Raw genomic sequence first — 23,485 nt, forward strand, 5'->3', positions numbered from 1 at the left:
CCCGTACAAACTTGACATATGCTGGTAAATGCTGGCATACTGTACCACATAAATCTTCCATGGAAGTGTGCTTCTCCATTTCATCATATCACAACATGTTATCAATTTTTTCTCTTTCTCCACTTATTGAAGGGTATATTAAGACTATTTAGGGTATATATAAGGGTATATATAAGACTATTTAGACTGATTTTTTTTTTCTTCTTTTTTTTTTTTTTTTTTCTTTTTGAAACACAGAGGCCAAACCACCATTGTGCATTTATCCACTTGCTTTCCAAATCCATACTGGTCTATTTTTCATCGCACTGGATACCTCAAGCTAGAGTAAGGAAATTATTTCAAATGAAAAAAAAAATCATAGCTGTTTGGATACAATGGATATAGGATAAGACAACAACAAAATCCAAACCAAAACAGGTTTCATCTAAGCTATCTGCCTTCTTTGCACTTCTGTTAGTGTAAGCAGTGCCATTACCAATCTGGTTTCAAAAATGTACTGAGCTTTATTAAGAAGTCTCCTCCAGCCAAAAGCAGTCACTTTAAATTGCTGGTGGTAGCACAATTCTAGAGAGGGAGGCAGGAGGTCACCTAGAGTTGTGTTCTCTCAAACTGAATTGTCTACACAGGAAAAGATGAAGCAAATACATTGCCTACATGAAACAGGCAGCACTGTCTCTCTGAGCTGATCCTAAACCAGGTATCACCAATATACTACCCAAGTCGCTATTTTTAGTGTGTGGAATGGCTACAAGTATTGCCTTAGTGACTGTAACACCTCAACAGACTCATGGTGCACAAGAATGGCAGTAGCAGTTATTCAGGCGAAAATTATGACATTGGGGAAAGCAGTACTTTCACTCTATCCAGTTTCACTTACATTCAGTAGGAGACTATGCTGTTATTCTTCATTTGCTAGCTCTTCCACCCCTTCCTGTATTTTCCTGTACTTTGTTAAAGATGTACATGTTAAAACGCCTGTCATGCTTCTATTTTAGGAAAGAAAAAAATATTAATTTAAGAATTACAATAAAGTTGCAGCTGTGCTTCTTTGGTAATCTGTATTGGTAGGGCTAGCTCTAATTTGTATGCATGTATCTATGGATTACTGTTATAAAGAAGCAATCACTCATTAGACAATAGCTGTTCTAAGCACATTGATGTGTATTTAAGAGACTTGAACTCACCGAGCATGACTTCAGTACTAAAAGCACCTGGTCACTAAAACAGTTTAATAGACCTAATTACTTCACTGTCCCAGAATTATGGGGTACTAATCTCTGAAAGAGAGTAAAAGGTGCACAACTCTTTTTCCTATACTATTGGTAAAAAAAGAAAAATAGTTTCAGTGTGAGGGTCTAGTTGTAGTCAGTTGAAGTTACCAACTCTCCATTTCTGATTTCGAATGGAGGCTGAATCGGCTCCTTTTGCCAGACAGAACATATTAACCTCTTACAGACATATGGTCTGGAATGGTTCCCTAGGAGCAGAGCTAGTGCCAGACACAATGCCATATTGTCCAAAAAATTCAATGGGAGTTAGGAGCTAGAATTATGTTAAGATTTTATAACCTGGAAAGGTCTTTACCAATGTTGTATTGCAAATGTGACAAAACCAGCAAGGAGGTAAGGACTCTAACAAAGTACTGCTGAGCAGTCACTACTGTAAGACTGTTAATCAACCACTACGTAAGAACCTCCTCAAGCCCAATTATGTCTTGACTTTTGTTAAGTTTTAGCTCAGATTTTGACCGTTAGACTTCTCAGTAACAAAATGCTCAGGAATTCACATGAAAATTTTTTGAGAGGACACACAGTGCTTAACAAGAAAACAAATATATTTGACTCTTCTGGTTTGCTCTCCAAAACTAAAAATTCTGCATTTAGGAAGTGGTCTATTGAGTGTCTCCCAACACACAGGACATCCAGGCATTTATTTAAGCTATTCCTAGTGTGTTCAAGAAAACAAAAGGTCAGACTTCAGTTGTAACCAGAGTGATAGTCTACGAGAAAAGGAGAAACCCTGCAAGCTCTCTAAAAGCAAATCTCCCACCTGTCTCAGGAACAGAAGATTTCTATATCTGACTTCACTATAACAGGTTCCACAATATGCTTGCATAAATCAAAGGGCTGTGTATACACCATGCTTCCCGCTTCACTATTTATATTCAGTTGGAATGAAAAATAGCTCACCACCTGCCTCGTTTCTATCACAATGTAACAGGCCACAGGGTTAACACCTTTCTGATATGAATGGCAGAATAAAGTTACATAAACGGTCACTCTTACACAACCAAGACACTAGGCACCTTAGTTGGTACTTTTCCATAAGAAATACAAATATCTCATAAATATATGGAAATATGTTCTTTCAAGTAGGTGTATTATATGTAACTAAAAACCAAATGTAGCACACTTCCATTTCAAGCTTACATGTGCTAAAATTATGGAACTGTGTGGATAAGAGTATAAAGATTTAATATGGAATCAAAGTTTTAAATTAAATTTATAGGAACCACAGAGCCTTACTGACTATTTGGAGTCTCTCGACAAACATGACTGTTCTGACACACAGAAGACCATGGGACTTTTCCTGCAGAAAAATAAACAGCTAAGGGAGGAGAAAGAAAATAACACTAGGCAGCAATAGTCATATCAGATTAAAGAACTGAGTAAGCTTGGTATCTGGAAGCAGGAACAGCTTCAGAACAAGGTTAAAACCACTGCTTTCAGATGAATGAATACAATTCTTTGCTCTGGCTAGATTCAATGAATCCTTAGAAATGCTCAGGAATCTTCAGACAATGATTGCAAATTCAGCAAATCTGTGGGGTGAACTCCAGATAAGTGCAGTGAAGAGGAAAAGAAAGCAGATCTTGGGCCAGGCAGAAAGACAGAGAAATAACCACCATACAGCCTCAATGACAGCAGAGGGCGGCAGTAAAAAAGAATATTATTGAGGTCATATAAAAATAGACCAAAGAACATTTCATGCCATTTGCAGTCTGAAACTAATAAACATCAATATGCTGCCTAAATTTGTTATTTAAGTTTTACTACTTTTCTGGTTTAAAGTTAAGCAAAACTGTAGATAATATTCTAAGTGGGTTTAATTTAACTGAATCAGTCAATTTTAAGGAGTTTCATACTGTGAATTCCAAAAGACAAATACAATTTTATTCAATAACGCATTTGTGCCATACAGCAATGTTGATAAGTTGAAAAATTATACTTGGTTGGAAATTTGAAAGCCTTGATTATCTTGTCAATAAGAGGCAACACAAAATATCTCCGTATCAGCTATGTGCACCATTAGCAGTCGTTAAAGCAGGACTAACAACTGAATAAACCACGGAGAGCTGGCTAATTTGTTACCTTTGTGATGATCCCATATTGAGATTTCCCATGGAGCAGAGGCTGAAACACTGATGCTGCCTATTGTTCTATTTGCTTAGCACATTAAACAGAGGAATTTGGTTTCTGGTGCAGCCAGTGAGGCACTATCTTTTTCCAATTGAGATTAATTAAATCAGTGGAAATTTAGAATGAGCAGAGACTCCATGATCAGGGCCAAAATCCACTGCTCACTTATTCTATGTTAGGGTTGTTCCATTCAAATTGCAGTTTGTCTAAATTACTAGTACTTTCCATTACTTCTTATGAAATCTATTCCACAACATAATCTTTGTGATTACCTGGAAATTTCCCTCAAAAAATGAGCTCAGCACAAGTTAGTGAGAGACTGTTTCAAAAGCTTCTACTTTGAGCAATGCTGATTTGAACCATACCAGGCAGTCCAAGTCACTTTCTTTCAAATTAGCTTTTTCATTAGCATTACTATGCCATTGAAAAAGGAGCCAGTTAAACTTTAACAAATACAGTAACAAATCAACTGAAAATGAAAATACTCAAGCCAAGGATGGATTAAGTCAAAACGTTAAATACTGGCGTGTTGGCACTTGGCATGCAGGAGCTCCATCTGCCTTCCAGTTTTCGGTACTGCTGCAGAAGCCAGAGTTTTAAGTAAAAGGTTTACAGAATCTAAGTTTGCTGTACTGTGATGAGTCACTGTAACTTTATTTCACTCAAGACAGTTTTGTCACTACACCAGAATTACTAACTGGAGTTTAGGGAAGACCTCCTAAGAAGAACCAGGACTTTCTGGAGAATGGATTCTTTATCCATCAGTAAAATCAGAACTTTTTTGAGACTTAGTTTCTTCCTGACATGAGAGACAAATCAATGAATGTGTGTTTAAGGCAAAAACCCTCATAAGGAAAGAACAGATCTTAAATTCTCGAAATTTATACTGATTGAGAACTTCTATCATTCTGTATATGAAAGCTGTATATACTGAAAAAGCACTATGTAATATGTTGTAAAGTGAAAACAAGGGTAAGCAGAATTAATAGCATTGAAATTCTAGAAGAAAGAATGCAAACTGAAAAATTTCTTAGTAGTGACAGTCAGACCATAGCATGTATTGTCTCTCCAGTAGAGTAGGCAAGTATGCTTCTTAAAGTCTCAGCTTGTAGAATCTGGTGATGACACAAGGCTCTCGTTAGAAGAAAAACGCAAGTTTTTCATAGATGAGGGGGAAAAGCCACCCTCAGCATCTGCAAGAGCAGAAAAATGAAATTGTGTCCTTATCTGCATGCAAACTTTCAAAATTCCCAGCAATGTACATTTTACAGGGATATGCTGAAGACAAAAGGATAGCACAAGCCACTGAGCCCCCATACTGGAATCCTGCCATGTCAGGGAGAGCTCTGCCGTTTTCCTCAACCATTTCAAACATCCCAGGCAAGTGTTAAACAGATTTTTCTCCTGTCTGACCATGGAAAAGAGGTTCAGTGGCTGTGAGACCCGGCAGGTATCAGACAGTCCACACTGGGTTACTACCACTTTCCACGCTGGTGCATGTTGTATGCTAGCACTCTAGTACACACCAGCCCTTCAACAAGCAGAACCTGAAGAAAGCTGAAACTGCATCTGTTGGTCATTGGATTGATCTGTTGATTCCTTGTGCCTAGAAGGCTCCTCCAACCCTGTGGACCTCTCTGTACCAGGTATAACTGCATGAGTATAGTGTTTAGTGATGTATTTTTGCTTCACTATAATTCTCAGAATCCAGTCATGTCCAAGAAGGCCCATCTTGCACTGCTAGTTAACACACTAAAGAGCAAAGGTTAAAAATATTTACTAAGTATCCAACCTTAAAGGAGAAACACTCTTTCCCTGTCATGCATCAGTCACACTAAAATTTCCTGCTGCTAAAATCTGACCTTTAATTGCTCAGTGAATACTTTTATCATAATCCAAATTTACAAAGTCTAATTTAACGCACATGATTCAATATAAGTGGTATCCACAGTACTGGGTGGAAAAGACTCACCCAGGATTATTAGCGAGGCTGAATCCCAGAGTGTTCAAAACTCAAATTCAGAAGCTCAGTAAGACACTGGATTTCTGTGAAACTGAGAGCTAAGAAGCTTTTCACAGAAACCTCAATAATTTCTTCATGTTTCACTCGGAAAACAAAAGAAAATGGTTGCATAAAGCTTTACTATCCAAAGGTATTTCCAGTTGCATTTTCCCACAGTTGTTAGTCCCAAATAGTTACCTTGTGCAATAAATCTGATAATGTATCATAATCTCTTTTTATTCACGCTACATACACCCAGCTTGTATAGGTTTGGCACAAACAACAGATCACGGGTAGAGCTGTGCCCATTAGCTCCAGTTACTGGATTTGTTCCAGTGAACTGATGAAGGTGGGTGGGTCTTCAAGACACTGGCAACTGCAAACCTCTTAACTAGATCTGCTTCTTCAAGTTGCACTTCAGAACAAGTTTTATTAGTTTCTCTATACAGGCACAGATGAGATCAGCCGTCCTTTTGAGTAAGCTGTAAATTTCAAGCCCCTCCATTACTTGCTCTCAAAAGCACAAAATTAAGAACTAAACTGGGGAAAAAACACTAAAAACCTGATTAGCAAAGGGTCTCACTTGTTCAGTGGTAATGACGTCGCAACCGTGAGGCAAGCGCTCTCCTTCACAGAAGATCAGATTCCGATGCTCTCTGCTCTGCTTATCATTTTTAGCCTTGTGACTACACAGGCAAGACTGCACACCTGTGCAAGATTGGAGCTTCAGAGATCAGCTTTCAGATCTGAGAGGGAGCGGCGCTTTTTAGAAACACTACACAGAATTTGTATGACGCAAGCCTGAGAGATCGTGATGGCATTGGTTAAGGAAAAAAAAATCAGACTGGGAATGAATGAGTGTGATGATTGCAGGCTATGTGAGACAATAAAGAGAATGCTGAGTGACTGCTTCAGGAGGAAAGATGTAAGAGAAAGTGATGTGTGAACATTCAAATCACATTAATTAGAAACAATGGCTTCTGCAAGGTATTGAGCTTCTACATTCAGCTTCTTGGTTCCCCTGCAGACCTGCTTTATGAATGTTGTTAAGACAAGTTTATGTTAGTGTGTGGGAACTAGAAAGAGGATTTCTCCAGCTGGGATTCCTTTTTTTAAGCACCTAGAAGAGCTAATATTCAGCAAAGAACTTTTCGTTCCCTTTAATGTTAAATATTCTGAATATGAGGGAGGTTTCTGTCATTAGAGTACTGACATAACACAAACAAGACCTTCCCCAGGATAGGATTTATGTATTGGGTCATCTCAATAGCTGTGAATAAATGTACATTTAAAGTGAAAACCAGGTGAACGGCACATAAGTAAATATGCTTCAATATTGTTTCGATAGCCAACTATCATGGGTAAAAATGGTCATGATGGACAGGTTGGGGCATAGGCAGGATTGCCTGAGTGTCTCCAGTAGCTGTTAACAAATAAATAAAAGGCCATCTTAGTTGCACCAAAATTTAACTAGGAAGCTGATCTCTGACCACCACAATTTTTAGCTGCAAGTGATGTTCTGTTGAGATAACTGCTGTTAGCACCGGACCTGTGTAAAGGCCTGGGAAGGCACGGTGAGCCCGCAGACCTCCCCACGGACGGCCCCTGACACACCAGCCGCCGTACAGCTCCCACTCAGACCCACGGCAGGCGGCGAGCGAGGCGCTGAGGTGGGGCGCCCTCTCATTGGCTGACAGCGGAGGGGACGCACGTCTGGGAGGGAAGTTAACTTGTGATTGGATGGTGGGCGTCCAACTGCTTTGTGATTGGATGAGAGGCGGGATGTAGGTTGTGAGTGGGCGGTGTAGTGGCGGGGCGCGAGGTTGGGCGGCGTCTCGCGAGAATCCCGTGGCGGCCGCGGGTCTCGCGCGGCTGCGGCCGCCCCGCCCCCGGGCGCTTGGGCCGGCGGCGCCGCCGAGCGAAGGCGATCGCAGCTCCGCGCTCCGGCGGCGCTGGTGAGTGACTCGTCCCCGGGCGGGTCGGGGGCTGGGGCTATGTGGCGTTGCCTCCCCTGCACTGTCCCCTGTTCTCTGCCCGCTGGACCGCGCGGCCACGGCTCCTTCTCCGTGAGGGGCTGTGAGTCTGCGGCAGCCCCCCGCACTGAGGCCCTGTGCTCCCCGCTGCTCTCCGGCCCGCACTTGAGGCGCGGGGGCGGCCTCCCGCCGCCTCCTCAGCCCTCACAGGTCGCACACACACAGACCGGTTCCCCCGTGACCTACCGGCCTCTCACAGGGAGCACCGAGCGGGGCTGCCGCGCCTCACAGACTCGTTCTCTTGTGCCCCGCGGCTCCTCCAAGTTCTCATCCCCCCAGCAACCCCTCTCGGCCGGGGGTCTGGGGGTTCTGAGCCTCCCGGTGCCAGCCCTTTGCCTACCTCACAGAGCCTCTGCTCAGTGTGGGCTCATTCCTGCCTTCTCCCCGCGCTGCGGAACGGTGGGTTTCCCCCCTGAATGACCCGACTCCTCACAGGGCCATCATCGCTGGGTGTATCTGTCACCATCCTCCCTTTGCCCTTTCCTTGCAGACTGGGATTGGCTCCCTCTGCTAGTACTATGTCTTGTCTCTGGCAAACCAGATTATTTGGAGAGAAAAAGTTTGGCTGGTGGTGGAAGGGAGTGGGAGGGTTTTCCTTTGAAGTAAGAGCCAAAATAGAGTCGGGTATGACTGGACTTTGCATTTATGGACTTGCACATTTGTGTATTCATGTGTGCCATGGCTGAGTCTGGTCCAGGTGGCATGTGGAGTCACAGCTCTGAAGAGAAGTCCACACGTGCAGAACACCTGAAAAGGGTCTCCGAACAAATTGGAAGGCAATTAAATGTTTATGTGTTTTTTGTGACTTCACAGCTTTTCATTAAAAAATATTCAAGGGGAAAGATCAACTTTACTATTTCTTGTATTGCAGCAGTTAGTTTTCAAGTACTCTTGGACTATGCGCATTAAAAATTCTGATGCTTTTCCTTGAGTTATTTTAATGCTGATCACATATCTGGAGTCTGGAGTTGTGGCTTAATTTCATTTATGTGTTGAACTGAGGGAGCTTTAGTGTTGCTAGTGCCCAGGAACAGCAGTGTGTGTATCCGTCTTCTTACAATAGCTAATAAAAGCAGTTGTTATAGCAATGGTTTTCTCATATAAATACTGTATAACCAAAGTCGCACTGATACTTCCTAATCTTATGTAGGATTCTCAACAGGGTAATAATTTGATTACAAAACTGATATTAGCATAGCTTGAATTTGGGATACCTCTAAACTAGAAAAGGTGTGCAGAATATTACATCTAAGTTGTGATTAGTCGTGCTTATAGGACTCTAAGAAAATAAGTGCTGTATTCTCACAGAAGGACATAGATCACTGGTGAAAGCTGCTTATCTGCAAATCAAGAGAATTACTGAAACTGATAAAGTAGTTTTTTTTACAGGTACGGTCCAGTTGTGAATTTTCAACTTGGTAAGGAGTTTTGTTTACAATGACTACCGTGTAATCAAATAGGATTCCTGTTTGTAACTCAGTATATTCTCTTCCAATATCTGTTGTGATTAGGAATCTCTCCTTCAGTAAAGGAATTAATTAAAATAGGAAATGCTATTGGTAGAAAGCAGTTACAGTTCTTTACCTTTTGTTAATGGAAATTAATTTACGCATGAGTCTGTAGCAAACTGGTAACTTTAAGTTAGTAAGTAGTCTGCATTTATTATGTTCTCCTGACTTCTGAGACAATTGAAAATATGGAGCATTGTTGTTGGTATCTAAATCTAGACAACATAATAATAAGTAGAATTTTGGTTATACATGGATAAAAGCTAAAGTCTGATTTCAGATACGAGTTAATTTTTAATTTGTCTACATACTTTTGTTGGCTGGTTTTGAAACTGTCAGTTAAAGTCTGACATTTAATTCTTGTTACTAAAAATAAAACCAGAAAGAGCTGAAGATCTGTCACATCTAGCTCTTTATAAATTTCCTTGCTGTATGTTTCAGATTTCTCATATATTTATTATTTTTTAAAGGCCTCACTGGCTGTACATGCCCAATATCTCTTCCAACGGATGAATTCTTCCAGTAGTTTTCCATGGGAAAGCCTAGCAAACTTTCATTGCATTTTGTCATTCTGGCTTAAAAGCTACATGAAAACGTTTCAGTCATCTGAAGATAAGAATTCTTCTAATAGTGCATTTTTCTTATCTGTGGATTCTTCTTTTAGCACACTTCACAGAATAAATGTAGGACATCATTAATGGTTAGTTAGAGGTTATTTGTTTGTTTTGTTTTTTCTTTGTGGCAACTTTGACAAAGTATCTGAAAGACCCATGGAAAATATATTTGAAAGAAATCATTATGAGTACCGTAAGATCTTGTCAGTCAGACAACATGCTAAAACTTCACGCAAAAAATAGTCAAAGACTTGCGTATAACATGCTGTGGATGTTCTGGCTACTTTATATATTGACTGGAACAAGTGTGTTCAGATAAATTATCACATAGTATGTAATAACTAACTTTCTGCAAAAGAATGCATGGCATATACCTTGATAACATTGTGGGGTTTTTTTAATCTCTTTTTGTCTCCTAGAAATGGCTATGCTTTCAGAAGATGCAATGCACTAGATGCTGTGCTTGGAACAAGATTAGTCATGGCATCAGAACTATGTAAAACAATCTCTGAAGCAAAGCTGGAAAGGCACAAGAACTTGTTCTTAAATTACCGAAATCTCCATCACTTTCCTTTGGAGTTACTGAAAGATGAGGGGCTGCAGTACTTGGAGAGACTTTATATGAAAAGAAATTCCCTGACCACATTGGTACGACATCCTCTTTATTGTAAAGTTTACTGTCTGTATGTTTTGATTTTTGGAACAGAAAACACCCATAATTTTTAAAAATAATAATCTTATAGCAAATCTGATCCTGAATCATGCCATCCATTGTGAAATATGAGTATTTGGTTGTATTATATTTGAACTTGCATAGCTAATGTAGAGTATAATAAATGAAAGTTTATGAAATTTTATGTTACCCATTTGAAGCTCTTTGAATATCTGCTGGGTGTTTTATTGTGAGGTTTCCTGTTTGTTTTTAACTGCTATAAATTTTGCTCATGTCAATGGTCAGGACTTTCTACTGTTAGGTGATAAAATGCAGTCTAGTCTATATTCCTTCATTAAGCTAAACAACTTGTACCTTGATGTGTTGCTTATTCTAAAGACCTTGTCAATCGCAGGGTATAATTGGAAGCTTACTGTTAAGGTGCAAGTGAAAACTTGTATCTGTGAGCTGCTTTGACAGGAGAACAGTTAGTTTCAGGCTTGTGGGGTTTTCTGTTGTGTTTTTTTGTTTTGTTGTTTTTCTCTGAGCGACGCAAATTCTCACCCTGAATTAATGTTGCGACCACAGAATTCGGTGTAGGGTAGTTAAATAACTGCATGAGACATTCTGAGCTGGTAAGACTCTTATAAAAAGAGAGTCAAAACTTGCCACTGCCAGTAGGCTCAGTAGGCTCCAACTAATTCAGGTTTGTGTGATGGGTTGTGTTTTTTTTTCCTTGGGCTCTTCCATGATACGTTAAGTAAAATAATAGTGCAGAGGAGCTGGAGGGCCTGACTACTTAAAATTCACCTTTTTTTTTCTTTTTTCAGTGCTTCCTAGGAAAAGTCTAGTACTCCAGCTCAATGGATTGTTTTTAAAGCTTTGACAATGATACATTAGAATTCCTCAATAAGGGTTTTACTTCATGGGCCAAAAGCTGAAAGGATTCTGATGATTTTATGCCTTTTATTCATCTTGAATGAGTCACTGAAGTTTGCACGTACTGTAGAGAATTATTTTGGCCTTTTTTTTTTGTTTTGGGCAAGTCCTTTGCTTATTGATTTAATAGCAGGGTAGGATTCATGGTTACAAATTAAAACTACTTGCAAAAATAACCAAAGACTGTAAGCAGCTCTGCTTTGACACTTTGTGAAATTCAGTGATTATTGAGTGGTGTAAGGTTCACAAAGTTTGCACTGCTCAAAAGATGAAACAATAATGAAAGTTTTGCATATCACTTTTCTGCAAGTAGATGTTAGAACCTAGCTTGGTTTTTCTCAAAGCAATTATAAAATAGAAATCAACTGTTACCTGAGAAACTAGTTACTGAGAGGAAAAAATAACTAAAAACCATGGATATTGTTAAAGCATAAGCCAGATTGAGTTAAAGCATAAGCAAAGATTGAGTTTGAGGTTTCATATTTAATAACAACCTGTGAAAATTGGAAAAGAACCTAGAAAGCAGCAACAAGGGATTTTTAGAGAACAAGCCCTATGAGAGAACGTGGAGGGATTTAGGTGAATTCCTCTTGCAAAAAGAGAAGATGAAGAGGAAAAATTAAAATAGGAGGAATGGAGGAGAGCGGAAATCATCACGATTTTTGCAAAGCAGTATTTTAATAGTAATTTTTTTAATTTCCACTGCTGGTAGGACAAGTTACACTCTCAGTAAAGAAATATAAAGTAAGTTACGTTGTGGCAGGAGGTGGGTGAATCATCTGAGAATAGTTGAAAACAAGTTATTGAAGGAAGGTGTATTCCATCCACTGAGACTTTTTGAAAGAGAAAATGTACCAATTTCTTTGAGGGGTGGTCCTGTGTGAGAAAAATAATTTTAATGTCTCTTTCAGCCTTGTGCTTCTTTGCTTCTATGCAAGATTATGAGCATTAGCTCGTCAATAAATACTTTAAAGTGTATATGGATTATTAACAGTCATCAAAACTACATCCGCACCATATTTCTTTAAAGTTAAGTGGTGCTTTCCTCCCACCATTTCATTCCTTCAGAGTTCTGAAAAATGTTGACTAAATCAGCTTTTGTTCTTTGCTCTTCTAAAATGACTCTAGTCCTCGACAGATGGCTCCTATGAAAATGTCTGGAATAGTTATTCTGACACAATTTACATATACCTTGCCTAAGAATAATTTTGGTTTTGTCTTCCTTGGTAAGATGAAATTGATAGAAGGCTAAGGCATAATGAATTGATCAAGAAGCTGTATAGGGCATCTGAATCCCAGCATCAAGTTTTCCAACTACTCCTCATTAATGTTTGACTAATAGAACGTTAGCCTTGTAGTAGTCCTGTCTTCCTGTGTATTAAAAGGAAATGGGAGTTTGCACTGTCACAAGCATGATCTAGTCATATCAAAGAACAATTGTTCTTCATTTACTAACTCACAATATGCAATACTGTCCTGTTCAGACACAGCAGGCTCACTTTTTGAAAACTGTCCAGTGGATGTGAGGGTGAGGCAAGGTTCATTAAACTGGTGACAGAACTGGTGATTCATTTATCATCATTGTTGTCATGTCACCAGTAGAGACCAGAATTAGTCTTACCTCTCAATAGATGGATCATGTATGGTTTGGGGTTTTTTAATCTTAATTTCATTGTAGGATGTTCTGTTGAGCAACTTCGGATCAGATCCATTGGTTTTGTGGTACTCAAGAGGATAAGCAGTATTTCTATAATAGACTTGCTAAACTGTAAAACTGTCTCTCTCCTGCGTTTAGCTATCTTAGAATATGCAGTGGTTAAAGCAAGAACAAGAGCATAACCTTCATGTATAGTGTGAAAATAGTTTATGATTTGAATTAGTATTCCTGTTCTAATAAAGTGTTTAGGATGACAGTGAATTTGTTTTTTCACATACCCTCTCTGTTTTTTAAATTAAAGCTTGAATTTTGTATATTGCAGCCTTTGCATATTTCCCAACTTAAGCTTTTATCACTGACCAAATAAAATTCTGTGCAGAGGAGATAAATGTACTGCAGCAAACCTTCCAGTAGGTGGCAACAGTGGATTAGTTATAGCCTAGTTCTTGGGTCTTGACGTCAAGGGATTCATTTACTGAGCCATCATTTGCTGCTCCGTAGTTAAAACTGATTTTTGCACTTGGATCTATGATGTAGCGTGTTTGCTACATAAGAATATTATGCCTTCACTTTTTCAGGTTAGCATATGCCTTCATAATAAGCTTATAAGTACAAAGTTAAGTATTTTAGATTATAATATACCCTAAACTTGCATTACAGTGAGAATTGCTGTTTTTTTTTAACCAGGAAATTGACCAAGTGACCAAACTGCTTTTAAAATTCATTTGTCTCTGCATACATGTGTATTGTAAAAACTTTTTTCAATAAAACATATCTATGTTAAAAGTAGGTTTCTTAAGCAATAAAACCATCTTAACCTTGAATAACTTTGGGTGTGGTTACCAACATATAATCTGAAACTTGTGAAGCTGATTTTATGATATATGTTCATGGTCATAAATGCCATCAAGAAACAATTGCAGGTAGGGATCAGTTAGCAGTTAGAAAATGCTATGCATGTTAATGTGTCAATATGGAAAACTAGTTTGATGGATTCAGCACTTCTGGCTTGGTGGTAATTGATTAAGCTACACAAAGTTTGTACGTCAGTTCCCAACTTAGCATCATTATGAAATAAAATATATCATAGTTAGACATCTTGTTCTATAGTTCTATAGTTCTTGTTCTGCTTTAAGTCTGTAAAGACTGCAGCCTCTTAGCAGTCTCTTAGCTTCAACTAACAATTAAATATTTTCAAAACTAAGGTTTTGATGATCTGTCTTTTCAGCCTCGGAAGTCTGACTACTGTTTGTTTGAGGACACGTTAATGTCACGTCTAGGCTGTAGTTCTGTTTCGGTAGTGAATTGCTCACCTTTGATATATCCCAGATTGCACTGACGGAGAACGTGGGGGGACATGGAAATAGGGTGTTGTATACAAGCTCTTTGTTGCCATTTTTTTCTGTGACTAGCTGCTGGCATGTTTTAGTGTGGTTATTAAAATTACTTGGGTACACAATATGTGTGTGTCTGTTTTTTGGTTTGAAACCTAAAAAATCTCTAACTCTTTTTCAGCCAGAAAACCTTGCACAGAAGCTTCCAAACCTCGTGGAATTGTGAGTTTGTGTAGGACTTCTAATATATTTTTATTATGCTGATACATCTTAAAATAATTCTAGAATGTATTGCTTGTACATAACCTACCTCTTTAAGTGTGAAGGGTTTACTTTAGAGGTCAAGAAAGGGTTGTGGGTTTTTTTAAGGAGGTATATTCAGATGTATTTAGTCCCATATTAATTTTTTTTTGGTAATTTCTTGTTTATTGCATAACAAGAACTGTTATACAAATGTCTACACTGCTAAAGGAAAAAAATACTTGCTCCCCAACTCCTGTGTGGACTGTTGTCAGCCTGATGAGTACCAGAACCTGCAAATGCAATGGTCTGATGGTTGTGGCAGAGCCAGAGTAACAGGTTGCTGCCTCAAGCCCCTTTCTAGTTGCACATTTCCACTCCAGCTGCTAGGGATATTGTGATCTCAGCCTTACTGGTTGTAGTAAAAAGGTTTTATTTTTTCAACTCAAGTCACAAATTGTCAAGTAGGAGCACGAATGAGCAAGTAAGGGTAGTACCTATTTAATCATGATTGCTGTAGGCAGAGTAGTTTCTCCAGTCTTGTCCAAAGAATGGATGTCACATGAACTGTAACATTTTGGGGATTAAGGTGTAAGCCCCTGAGTCAATGTCTTCTTCCCTCCTTTTTTTCTCCTTGTAAGTTAACTGTTTCCTTGTATGGCAGTACTGGCAGTGGGAGGGCTAAAAGGGACAACCTCCCTTTCAGTCGAGTAAGTGATGAACCATGGATTCTGTTTATTTAATTGAAAGCTCCAAAGAGGAGGAGGTGTATATCTGAGCAGTCTAATGCATTCAACTTTCTGATCTTGTCATCTTAATTTGGCCCTTGAAACCACACCCTTCTAGTACACGCGACCACAGTATAATTGAACCGGTTAGTAGGTCACTGCAGTCGCTGGCTTGCTTAAGAGGCAGTTTTGTCTCATCATGCCCAAGTCTTGAGAGTATGTTTATGCTCTGAAGCAGTAAAATAAATATTTTTGTATTTGATATACCTAGTATTTAATAATTTGCCATGGGGCATCAGGAAATCTCCCTGTTATCTGATGGTGCCTTCAGGAAAACCTGTATAAGTTTCAGCTTAAAATAATCTCTCACAAACACTGAATTGTAGGAGTCAAACCTAATTATTTGAGGTTCAGTAAGCTTAGTTGAACCACCATTATCGCACACATTCTGGTGGTCTAGAGAGAACTGCAGTGGGCCTGTGGTTTCTGTAGCTCTAATAATACAAGTCAGTTCCTGATTAGACAATAAGAGATGTTTTGTTGGCTGAGAAGAGACCACAAAATCAAGATTTATTTAAAGAATGATTAGTTACAGTAGCTTTAAATTTTGAAAGACAAACTTAACTGATTTTCTGTTTCCTGAAAGTTACATCCTTAGCAATTTCACTATATATTTTTTAAAACTTCACTATTGTCTGTGTTTCTTTGTATATTGTGCCCCTCATACTGGGATATTAGGTGTAGTTCTTTATACCTTTTTTTTTTTTTTAGCTTGAGTGAAATAGTTCACAAGTATTTTCAGGAGCTGTGGCTGGAATAAGTAGGATAATTTTCAACCTGAGGTGTATATATAAGGATTTCTACAAACTATCTGCTATTCTTACTTTTGTTACATTTTTAATAAACTTTAAATGTTTGTAATTTGTTGAGAGAGAACGAGAAGGCTCAGATGCTTCATGCAGTTGAAATGTTCATGCGTCTTTTTTGTTCTGCCTCTATCTCACCAAAAAGACAGGCTCCTACTTTTGGAAATGCTGTTTGAATAGAATGGCAAAAAATATGCTGTGCAAATAATTTCCAGATGTGCCTAAGCAATTGGACATTGGGTACGCAGTTTACCTTTACAATTAGATATCAATATTTAAAAATTTTGTTATTCTTACTTTCTACAAGACCGGTTTATGAATTTAAGCAATGTTGCTTGAAAACTAAATTGTGTGAAATCTAAGAATAGTTTTAAAGTTACTTGTAGAACTGGAAGTGCTCCAGCAGAGGGTGCTGAATATTCTTAGTGAGAGATCTGGCCACCCTCCATACGAACCTAAATGACCATGTGCAAGACTGGGTTTTTCTTTTGAAAAATGTACCCTAGGCTTGAAAAATCCACTTGCAGTGGGTAGATCATGTGCTTGTTTCTTCAGTCAATAAAGATGTAAGAGTTTATATGCAGGGGAAAATGTTGGTAATCGTATAACTTGTGTGGGTTTAGGCTTTTTTTTTTTTTCCTTGCCCAGCATTTAGTGTGGAATAACCTGATAAATCAAATATGGTTCATTCTGGTTATTCAATCCGCTTTATTCATATTCCTTCTTGTTTTTCTCTTATGACTCTCAAAACTGAAGCCCATCATTATTGTAATTGTGTATGTTTTGTTTTAAATAATTGTATGTCATTCTCTTTTATTTTTATGCTAATCATTTAATAATCTAAGTGAAACTTAAGTACCTATTCATTGCCAGTTTATACAGTTTCCACAGCTTTTGTGGTTATAGAGAGGAGTGGCTTTGAGGGTGCTCTTTCAGTCTGAAACTGGATATTTTGCAAACTGATTATGTAGCAAAAGTCCTTGAGGGTAACAGGTGGTGTCCTCTCCTTTTTTTTTTCTCCTCCCCCCAGGTACCTTCATTCAAATAACATAGTTGTTGTACCTGAAGGTAAGTAATCTACCAGCTCACAATAAGTGGCAGGAATCATGAAATATTTATCTTTCTTCTTTGAAGAGGCCTATTTTTCTTTATTTTCTCATAAAACATTAAAGATTTTCATGCAAAATATACCAGTGTAGTTCTTAGTCAATAATATCCTTGTTTATGCTATGTTAAATTATTTTAATGAATTCTCAAATGCACCTAAATGCTGTTTGCTTCAGTTCTAATTGCAGCAAGTCAAAAGGCTAAACGGCACTAATCTACAGAAACAAATGTCCAGAGTGTCTTCTACTTTCAGCCAGTTAGCACACAGAATGCTCTGCTGCTTTGGATCGTGACACATTTGAAACCTGAAGTGTCAGGAACTTGTACTAGTTTCCTTTCCTTGCCTTAATTGTAGAGCTATGTGCCCAACTTCAGGAAAGTATTTTAAACTCTTTTTGAGTATATAAATTGGATAGACTCAAAGCAAAGGAATGGAAAAAGTGATTTCAGAGCAGAATCATCTGAGGAGAATCTAGAATTGGGAGTATTCTGTACATCATTTTTTTTTTCCTCCCTGTCTCACTGCCAGCCATACTCTTTGTTAGATAAGTGTTTCCACAAACCGTCATTCAGTTGTGAGACTGGCTTTAATACATCAAAATCTGCTCAGACATAGGTGTTAGGTGCTTTGGTTTTTTTATCCTCTCATAGTCTTACTAAGATTTTAACATTACCGTTGGGTCACATTCATGTTTTAATCTGTTCTCTCACAAGCCATTGGCTCCCTCGTTAAACTGCAGTTTCTGGACCTAAGCGATAATGCCCTCGAAATTGTGTGTCCAGAGATTGGCCGCCTGAGATCTTTACGTCATCTTCGTTTGGCTAACAACCAGCTGAAATATTTACCTGCGGGTAAGTACAAATGCGGGAGGGATTACAGCAATGACAAATTCTGTTCGAACTTGATTTGCATAGTGATCTGCTCTAGGTTTATTCGTATCTTAGGGCTGAAGCATGGTACAACTTGTGTTTAAAGGCTAGGCAGGCATTGTCATTGTATGTGTTGTACTAAATATACTCTGTAGTTAGAAAAAAGCCACATTCTATGTACTTAAGGTAAAGAAAAGTCCTGAAAAATGCTTCCAAAGTGGAGGAAAAAAAGGCATCTATTCAGCAGTCTTGGCCATTGTCTCAAGAAAATATTGAACTTCCTTGAGAAGACACAAAATGCCAATGACAACTGCCATTATGATAAAATGATGCTTCTTCCAATTTTCCAGAATATAAAGGATTCCCGTCCTTCCTTTCTTTTTGCCCAGCAGCCCCGTTCTTGTATTTTCAAAAAAGACACGTCTAGTAGGTTTGCCTATGGCAGTTCTACCTCACTATGACAGTAAATAACAAATGTTTGTCTTGCTAGTTTATAATAAAGAAGCAAAATGTATTCAAAGTAAATGTGACAGAAAGAAAAAGTTGGCCATAGGCAGATTTTGATTTTTTGTTTCCTTCTAAGTACTTTGATAAGCAGACATAACTGATTATTCTTCTCTCATTTGCCTTATATCTTTCCAGATAAGATGATGGTGAATTTTAATTTTTTTTTGTTTTTATTTTTTAATCTTTCTATGGCATATTTGCATCCTCTGATCTGCAGAGATCTAAGGCAAGCACTTCAAAAAACTGGTCTAACTTAATCTAACAGGATTAGCTTTTGGCTCTAATTTTAACTAACTTCTCAATGTGACCTTCATGTGCTGGAAGGTGACATTGCTTATGCTCAAGAAGTACATTGCAATTGCTTCTTCAGGTTTTGGGTACAGAAGTCTAGCTGTTCTTACCTTGGTACTTTTCTAGGCATAATAAGCTTAATAAGAATGAGTGAAAGGATGATTATGATTAAAAAGAAAAAAAAAATTATGTGACTATGTAAATGCTCTGGAATGAAATTTGATAAACCTGTTAAACGTTATGACCCAAGGCCGATAAAATTTCCATCAATTTTCAGATGTCCTACATTCAAAAGAAAGGAGCAACTTGAGTGTGCTTTATGTTCCTCAAAGATAATTTACCTTATGGTGCTGTACCATGAAAGAAAGACTTGTTCAAAGAAAAAGTGACACATTTTCTGCAAAACTTCACACATTAACTTAAAAAGATTCCAAAAAAGACTTTCAAAAGGATAATTTACATTACTGAAGGGTTGATTTCAAGTCTACCACATTTGATTAGGAACTGGTCTCAGCTGCATGGGTACGCTGCATTTAATTTCTCCTGAAGTTTACAAGATCTGGTACTGAGCATTGCCCCAAAGTGTGTTTAGTTTTGTGTGCATGAAAATTTTGCATGCTTAGAATAATACTATTGTTGCCAACTTTTATATCGGAGAAGCCTGTGATGCCTGGTCTTTCTGGTTTTGCTGGTAGTGTCCCATCAGTTTATACACACGGCATTTCTGTGATCAGAACTAATCCTGTCTGTTCAGATGCTGTCACTATCAACATAACTGGATATCATACAGCTTGAGTGTTATCAGTCCAAGTGAGATTAATCCTTCACTTACACTGGAGAATTAATCTATCTCGTTACGTGTTTACTAAACGGAACGCTTCCGAAAGAGGCCTTCCAAGCTTATTTTTGTAGTTTTTTCCTAAAGTTGTGATGCTTTCAAAGATGACTTTATAGCAAAATCTTTGAGTTTGAAAATAATGTCTATGTTCAACAATTGAAAAAGCAGAGCAAAATAGTAAGTTTTGATGAATTGTTTTATCTTTAGTTATATTGGTAGTATGAATCGTCATGATAGTGTTAAATAGTATTCTATCAGGAAAGCTAGCCAAGTTAATAAATGTGATGTGATTTCACCGCAGTACATCATTTCACTGTGTGTTAACTGCTTTCTTCACAGCAGATACTGCATTGCAATGCGTGGTTAGGGAAAGACAGCTCTTAATTTATAATAAGTAGCCATTTAAGATATAATTTAGGTTCTACTAGTGGAGCTTGTGCAGAATGTAAAGCTCTGCAGTAAAAAATAGCTTTCAGGTATAGGTGATGGTCATTTATGGAAGTAGCTTTTCAAAACTTGGGACCATCGTTTTCTCCCAGACTTAGTCCTGCAGGTATCACATGAATGGCTGTGAACTCTTGATCGCAGCAGAGGGTCCCGTTAAGAAACGCTGACGAGTGTTCGTTGTGTAACCAGAGAGGCCAACTTGCAGCATCGTGATGTCATCACATCAAAAGCTACTTTGGACTTGTTCCCCTGTCATTCCTCTTGTCTCTCCCTTCCCAGGGTCTGGTGTTATAAATACCCTCAGGTTTTGTTGAAACTACATGGATATCTAGGAGGATACTCTTAGTAATATCCTCAATCAATTGCTGAAATGTCTGTTCTTTACAACTGCGGAACAGTTGTACGGTAAATGTTTGCCGTTAAGTGTCTGAACACCCACACTTTCCTATTGCATTTTGTATTTTAAGAATGATTCTCTGTTGTGTCTTCCTTAATTGTGATTAAGAACTGAAAGAAGCAATGCAATTAATAGCATGTGTTGAGTCATTATCCGTTTTAATGTTTTTGTTCCACAGTTGTGCTTTTACTGTTCTTTTTTAGTATTTAAGATTTGCCTTATAGAAATGTAGCTTAATGCTAATTTTAAAACAATTGACACAGTGAAGCTGGGAGGAGTGGCCGACACGCCAGAAGGCTGTGCCGCCATACAGCGAGACTTGGACAGGCTGGAGAGCTGGGCAGAGAAAAATTTAATGAAATAAGAAGGGCAAGTTTAGAGTCTTACATCTGGGTGGGAACAACCCCAAGTTCCAGTCTAAGTTGGAGAATGACCTGTTAGAGGGCAGTGTAAGAGAAAGGGACCTGGGGGGTCCTGGTGGACAGCAGGATGACCATGAGCCAGCACTGTGCCCTTGTGGCCAGGAAGGCCCATGGCATCCTGGGGTGTATTAGAAGGAGGGTGGTTAGCAGGTCGAGAGAGGTTTTCCTGCCCCCCTTCTCTGCCCTGGTGAGACCACACCTGGAATATTGTGTCCAGTTCTGGGCCCCTCAGTTCCAGAAGGACAGGGAACTGCTGGAGACAGTCCAGCGCAGGGCAACAAAGATGCTGAAGGGAGTGGAGCATCTCCCTTATGAGGAAAGGCTGAGGGAGCTGGGTCTCTTTAGCTTGGAGAAGAGGAGACTGAGGGGTGACCTCATTAATGTTTACAGATATATAAAGGGTGAGTGTAACGAGGATGGAGCCAGACTCTTCTCGGTGACAACCAGTGATAGGACAGAGGGTAATGGGTTCAAACTGGAACATAAGAGGTTCCACATAAATTTGAGAAGAACCTTCTTCTCAGTGAGTGTAACAGAACACTGGAACAGGCTGCCCAGGGAGGTTGTGGAGTCTCCTATTCTGGAGACATTCAAAACCCGCCTGGACGCCTTCCTGTGTCACCTCATCTGGGTGTTCCTGCTCCAGCAGGGGGACTAGACTGGATGATCTTTCAAGGTCCCTTGCAATCCCTGACATTCTGTGATTCTGTCAGTGTGCATAAAGATGTATGCCTTCAGTCTCATTGCAGACATCCTTCAGATTCTACTAAAGGTTGAGGCTCTGCTGCAGTTTCTCTTCAGTGTGGTAGGCAAGATTTCAGTCTCTAGGTACCTGTTTACATAAAACTTGTGAAAATTTAATAATGAAAACCTCGCTTCTCCGTTTTGGTCATGATTGTCCAACTAGCTTTCAAAAGTTTGAGGGAGGAGATGGGGAAGAAAGATGAAAATACACGCAGACAGCATGAATACATAAGCCTTAGTTTCCTGAAGAAATCAGGCAATACCGGACCAATGAGGGGGAAAAGGGCATTAGGTGAAGCATGGAAATCGTGTTCCTTGGGGATTAGAAAGCACTTTCTGTGCTGTGCCACTCTTGGAGTGTAAATGATAATCCTACCTTTGTGCTTAGCAAATGCTATCAAATTGGTGTCACCCATGGATAAGATCATGTGTTTTGGCCTTGAGGCACCTTGTTTAATTGTGCACTAGCACTGAAACGATGGAACGTCTGTCAACGCATCATTAAATTGTGAGAGTTGTTGAAAGATGACTAGGCTAAACTCGATGAGAAGCAAAGAGAAAACGTTGTCCAGAATAAGCATGTTGAAAATGAAATAGAATATAAAATGGCTGGAAGAAAAGGCTCTGTTAAATTCTCTTAAAGTTATGTTTTGAGTGTATTTTGGATAAGGTTAATAAGCGGACCAGCTTCTGCCTAATGCAGAATCCTCAGTAACTAGATTCTGTGGTAATCAGAATCACTAACTGAGAGACTCTGTCTTTGAGGGGAGGGCTGATTAAAAGAGTTGCAGATAAGTAAGAAGAGGAGATTTAATATTACAAGGTCCTCTGGAGCACTTTTTTTCATTGAAATGTACTCTTTTTTTGTTGTTGTTGTTCTGCAAACTGTGAATCTTGTAACTTCTGCCTTTAACAATTTATTGGTTTATTTGGCTCTGGTACGTTTAATTATTGAATGTGAAGTAAAGTTCTAGTGAAGTTTTCTACTATTTAACTGCAGCACTTGAATAATCTAAATTCTTGAGTGCCATTTGGAAATATGTAATGCCAGAGATCTTTTTTTTCAAAAATCTTAGAGTTGCAGCACAAACAGAAGATGGTTATCATTTTGTATTACATTAGCTCATATATAAGCTTGACTTAGAGTTGACATTTTCGTAGTAGTGTAATATTTTTTTTTAGATATTTCTCTTTATTCAGAGAATTGCTGTCTCACCTTAATGTAGAATTGTAAAGCTAGTCCTGAATGAATGTGCTGTCAGCAGTAAATTTTCTGAATCTTCTCACTTATGAATGACCAATTAGAAAGTTCCCCTTTGTTTCTCGCGTTCATAATGCATATGATATTTCAACTCCATTCTTGAGAAATTCTATTTAGTTTCTACTTTTATGTAAGAATGATTGCATCATTTGCAGAAATACCCCAAACAAACAGTGAGGTGCACTGGAAAAATTATTCTTCAGGAGTCCCAAAGCCAAGGTTCTCTCTCTGTTTTACCCTGTTACAGATTAGACTTGATTTTACTTTAGCCTTGGAAACTTTTGCTGTGAATTGATGGCTCTTCAGGTTTGCATTTTGGTCTTGTGCTTAGTGAATGCATGTGCGGACAACACATGACTTGAGAGACGGTGGGTTATACTCCAAGTTGGACTTAAGTTTTCGTATTTGACCAGGATTAGATTTTTTTATTGCACATTGCTAGAGAAATACTTCTCCTCAGAAATGGCAAGTTGTAGCATCTTGTTCTAAGATTTAATTAAAAATGAGGTTATGTTTACTCAGCACACGGTGGAGTTAATTATAGATTTACTAAAATGAAAAGCTTAATGTTTTGCCAAGTCAAGAGCAAAAGCTTAAGTAATTAAACAA

The 23,485-nt window shown here is 38.6% G+C and overlaps 1 protein-coding gene across 5 annotated transcripts in view; it reads left to right on the top strand.

The window, feature by feature from the left end:
• LRRC28 (leucine rich repeat containing 28) overlaps positions 1-23,485 on the top strand; it is a 74,605-nt gene that overhangs the window by 6,247 nt on the left and 44,873 nt on the right. For 2 of the 5 annotated variants that reach the window (XR_013922583.1, XM_080350911.1), the window contains exons 1-5: positions 7,278-7,376; positions 9,996-10,224; positions 14,340-14,380; positions 17,023-17,060; positions 17,814-17,951. Coding sequence is in view for 3 of the 5 variants with exons in the window: in XM_080350911.1 (XP_080207037.1) it covers positions 10,057-10,224; positions 14,340-14,380; positions 17,023-17,060; positions 17,814-17,951 (385 nt within the window). In the remaining 2 variants the exon portion in view is untranslated. Of the gene's footprint in view, positions 1-7,272; positions 7,377-8,843; positions 8,873-9,995; positions 10,225-14,339; positions 14,381-17,022; positions 17,061-17,813; positions 17,952-23,485 lie in introns of those variants that run through there. The other 3 variants (XM_080350912.1, XM_080350913.1, XM_080350914.1) reach the window with 3 other exon arrangements.

The sequence above is a fragment of the Nesoenas mayeri genome, assembly GCF_963082525.1.
Source record: "Nesoenas mayeri genome assembly, chromosome: 11".
NCBI classification, from domain to species: Eukaryota; Metazoa; Chordata; class Aves; order Columbiformes; family Columbidae; genus Nesoenas; species Nesoenas mayeri.